At 34.5% G+C, this 4,610-nt stretch overlaps 1 protein-coding gene across 1 annotated transcript; it reads right to left on the minus strand.

Moving 5' to 3' along the window:
- Positions 1-2,966: 2,966 nt before the first annotated feature.
- Positions 2,967-4,151, minus strand: LOC131648275 (transcription factor MYB46-like). Its single transcript, XM_058918050.1, has 2 exons — positions 3,850-4,151; positions 2,967-3,728 (listed from the first exon to the last, which is right to left on the minus strand). Exons 1-2 carry the CDS (start codon positions 4,134-4,136, stop codon positions 3,095-3,097), a joined length of 921 nt encoding a protein of 306 aa, XP_058774033.1. The 5' UTR covers positions 4,137-4,151; the 3' UTR covers positions 2,967-3,094.
- Positions 4,152-4,610: the final 459 nt, after the last annotated feature.

Raw genomic sequence — 4,610 nt, forward strand, 5'->3', positions numbered from 1 at the left:
AGACAACACTCAGAGCCCCTGGATCAATCACTCGTTCGTCTAGGACACCAAGAAAATGCCAAGTTTAGGAACCCATAATGACCACATGTGCACTAACCTTTACTTCATTGATCTCCCTAATCGAAGAGTATATTGATCACAAGAATATGCCTTCAGACCGATCAGAGGCCATGCTCATAAACAAAAGAGCTAGTGGATATACAATGGTAAAGGGAGTCCTATACACCCCTTTTAAGATGCCTAGAAAATGCGGAAACCGGTTACGCCCTCTTAAGGTACATGAGGGAATAGTCGAGCAACATTTGAGAGTTGCTGCTTTAACCAAAAAGGTTCTTAGAGTAGGATATTTCTCGCCTCATAACTTGAAATCCTTTCACTTTTTGGAGGTTCCTTCACAAGGACAAAGTTGTAGATCATAACTTCCTCTTCGATTCATCCTTTGAAGCACAAAAATGGTTGTTTATTGAAGAATTTATGAGCTTCTAAAGTTGAGCATTAAACATGTAATCTCTTTATAAAAAGTCAACACCCTAATCTTTGACTTTTGAATATTTGATTTAGTTTCCTGATTAATCTTAATCAAATGACTTCAATAATCATATATTTATGATTTTGATCTTTAAAAGTCCATGGTTGACCGAATTTCCCAAAAGTCAAAGTTGATTTTGGATAGTTGACTTTTTCCAGTTGAATTGCATTCTTTCAAGTATCAATTGAATCAGGCTCTTCTAGCCAAATGAATGATATGAATGTTTTTTGATGAGGCATTAAAGATCCTTGAATCATTTCTTGAGCCATAAGACCTTGCCTTAATCAAAAGTCGACTTTCCAGAGAATTAGGTCAAAAACCCTAGTTGTGTACTAGATGAATTTGAAGGTTGTTGATCTTGAATTGAATCACACTTGGGCTTGGATATTTATGACGGAAATCTATTGAGCATATGAGAAGGTTTGAGTCATCTTCTGAGTTTCAAAACCCTAATTTTCCTAAGCTCCTTGACCAATCACCTATCTTGTGAAACAAGCAACAAGGAAACACAATCTTTTTGTATATTTTTGGTTAGTACATGGTGCACGAATGATCTTTATATGAGATGAATCATGACAATGATGATCAAAATATTTTAGATTCAATGCAAATGAGGTGGGATCTTAGGGTCAAAAATTGGGGTATCACACCGTAGGTAAGAGTAGTCGCCAAGTGATCATAAGAACCTGGTAATGAGAAGAGCGTGATAGTTTCCTTATCTTCGTCATCAATATTCCCTCCAAGCCTTACCAAATAAGTGATTATAATGTTGAAGTCAATGACATGTTGTTGCATATCAAATCCTTCCTGCATCATTAGACTGTAGAGTTGCTGCTTGGCAAACAATTTGTTCATCCGCGTCTTTGACATACACGAACTCTCTAATTTATCCCAAACCTATTTCAGAGTTGTCAGGTCCAGGATATGGTACATCACCTTGTTTGAAACACATAAACGAATTAATCCTGCAACCTTCTTCTTCATATTTTCCCAATCAATATCCTCCATGTTGTTTGGTTTTGCCTTACACAATGCCTTATATAGAATTTACTAGGCCAACATATCTTTAACCCTCCTTTGCCATAATCCAAAATTACCCGTCCTGTCAAACCTTGTTACTTCAAATTTTGCACTAGAGTTAATTTTCATTTAATATCAATTGTTAGAACAACAACCAATATAGAAGATTAAAGATAAACGACAGTAAAATACAATGAACATGATCAATCTTTGTTAATGCAATTCGACTAATGACGCCTACCTTTGTTTTTGTCTTATTAATTATGATTTTAGTGTTACTAGCGATATATATATATATATATATATATATATATATATATATATATATATATATATATATATATATATATATATATATATATATAATACTAGAGTTCAGTTTACCTAAACCTTAATCTCCACTTACCCACAACAAACAATTATCTCTACCAATAATATCACCCTTCCTTCAATCAAGCATATATGGATCTCTAAAAAATCTAATAGTCGCGGAATTGGATGAGATCCCACAACTCTTGAAAAATATGAGACCTAGCGACTAACTCATCTTGTTGAAGAGACTCCGACTCTGCTCTTAACTCCAAACTCAAAAGCTTACCCGAACAAACCTTAATCTTAAAATCCAAATTTCCAAACACGTCCTTATTCCAAACCATAAGAGTACCTTTAAGAGCTCTCAGCTTATCCTTTAGCTTGCACGCCATCCAATCCTCACGCACCTCCAACCGCCAAGACTCACTAACCACCCTCTCAAAGTTAGCATCTCTCAACCAGAAATTGTAAAACCTAAAAGGCCTAGCCACCTTACACCCCAAAGATGAGGAGAATACTTCTAAACTAACAAACAGTGATTGAAGACATCTTAGATCAAAGCCCATAGACTACCCTGGCCCTACTCCTCCTCCCACCTAGTCGAAAGAAGAAGTCAATCATACCTATTCATAGAAACCTCATTTGAATGGAACCAGGTAAATCTCCTTCCCACCTGAGGTAAATCCACCAATCTCATTGCTTCAATGAAAGCACCAAACTCCATGTACTCCACAAGGATTAAATCTTGGGCCCACACAGTCACCCCATTCCTCTCAGCACAACTAAGAACCGCATTAAAGTCCGCACAACACAATCCGAGAGACGTTCACAGGTTTAAACCAAAAAATGTCACATCACTCTTTTCTCTGCCAACATTCGATTAACATATACATTAACCACAAAAATTAATTATAATAGTACCCGGGAAAGTGTAGAATTGCTTCCATCTACAAAAATCAAATTGCAAGACAAATTATGTAATCATATATATGTTTTTGACTTTTATTTCAGACCTAAGTACACATTTTTAATTTGTAAACTACCTCTTTTGGTATATAACATAAAAGGTACAAATATATTACAAAGGTTATAATAAAATCACCAAGTATACCAATTAATGTTCATATATAAACTCTAGAGATTTTAAATTTTGACTAAGAAATAATGGGATCTCAAATAGAAGAGATTTATAGGAGGAAAAAGAAAAGAAAATGTCTCAAGTCAATTATTAGATCAGAATGAATAATCAAGAAAAGAAAAAGAAGAAACATCTTTCATCAACTCCTCAAAATCCCACTCTCCCAAGTTCATTTGTTCTTGAAATAAATTCTCCACTACCCCACTTTTATGATCATTATTGCTGTCAATAATATTGCAGGTACTAAGAATACTGTTCATGTCATCAAAAGTATAATCAATACTGATGTCCTCTCTCTTGCACACATCCCCTTGCACTCCACCATTTTCAAAACAAGAATCTTTAATATCAACTTCATGACTTTGTTGTGAAAAGCATGGCACTGTAAATGCAGTGTTTAAGTATCCACTATGCTGCAGCATAGGCAATGTGTCAATATTCATAGTATTGAAAATCGTGTTTTCGAATATCGATGGCGAAGAAGATGATGAAGTGAATGTAGGCACATTCATCATGTAGTTGTTGTAATTTGCATGTTGCTGATGCTGTGATGCAAACCCTAGTATATTGATCTCTTTGTTAGACTCGGGCGAGGAAGATTCGTCACTTGCATTTGGTGATGTTGTGTTTGAAGATATGTTCTTGAGTCTTTTCTTTATGGTTGAGTTCCAAAAGTTTTTGATTTCGTTGTCTGTTCTCCCAGGTAAACGCGCTGCTATTTGTGACCATCTTCAAAAAAACATAAACATATTCAAATGTTAGGTCAATCAATGCATGCATGTATAGAATGAAGAATATTAACAAGAAAAATACTTGCATGAAAACGAACATAACATGTGACTTTACAGACCTGTTTCCGAGAAGGGAATGCAGATGAACGATGAGTTCTTCTTCTTGATTCGAAAAAGCACCTCTTTTAAGATCAGGTCTCAAGTAATTAATCCATCTCAATCTACAACTTTTGCCACACCTTTCCAATCCAGCATTTCTTGCTACATCACTCCAACAACCTTGTCCATTACTCCTTACCATATAGTTCATAAGCTTCTCATCTTCTTCTGGTGACCACAACCCTTTCCTAAGCTTCTTCTTAATAACATCGCTCTTTTTCGTATTATAAATCTCTGGCTTTCTCATTGTATGTGTACTTGTTCCTGAATTGGTTAATTTGATATGTACATGATAAAAGAGACATGGTTTTATATAGACATGGATAGAAAGAAGCTTCATCTTAAGGAAATAAATTAATGATGACCATGATGATGATTGTGATGGTTATGGTGTTTGCTTACAACATAGGAAAGAGTGAGAAAAAAGGGTTGGTAGTAAGAAACGGTTTGGAAAGAGACATAACATAACATAATAATATAGTAATTGAAAAAAATTTGGAAAAAAATTGGTTGTCTTCTTGTCTTTGACTCCATGGTTTTTTTCTTTTCTAATTTTACTTCACTAACAAGGTAATCATAACATACATGAATGTAAACTATAGGTCATATTATTAATGTGTGACATTAAAATATTATATTTATATTTATTTATTTATTTATCAAACGTATATAATAGTTTGTTTTGTAACCAAGCTAAGTTGTTTTTGCTTCCATTTCACAT

Source organism: Vicia villosa, linkage group LG2 (assembly GCF_029867415.1).
Source record: "Vicia villosa cultivar HV-30 ecotype Madison, WI linkage group LG2, Vvil1.0, whole genome shotgun sequence".
Lineage (NCBI taxonomy): Eukaryota > Viridiplantae > Streptophyta > Magnoliopsida > Fabales > Fabaceae > Vicia > Vicia villosa.

Bases quoted from the DNA above. Each gene is read 5' to 3' on its own strand.
- LOC131648275 (XM_058918050.1), bottom strand. From the start codon at position 4,136: ATGAGAAAGCCAGAGATTTATAATACGAAAAAGAGCGATGTTATTAAG. The intron at 3,729-3,849 runs GTCTGTAAAGTC...GTTTTTTTGAAG, and splicing joins CATTCCCTTCTCGGAAACAG to ATGGTCACAAATAGCAGCGC.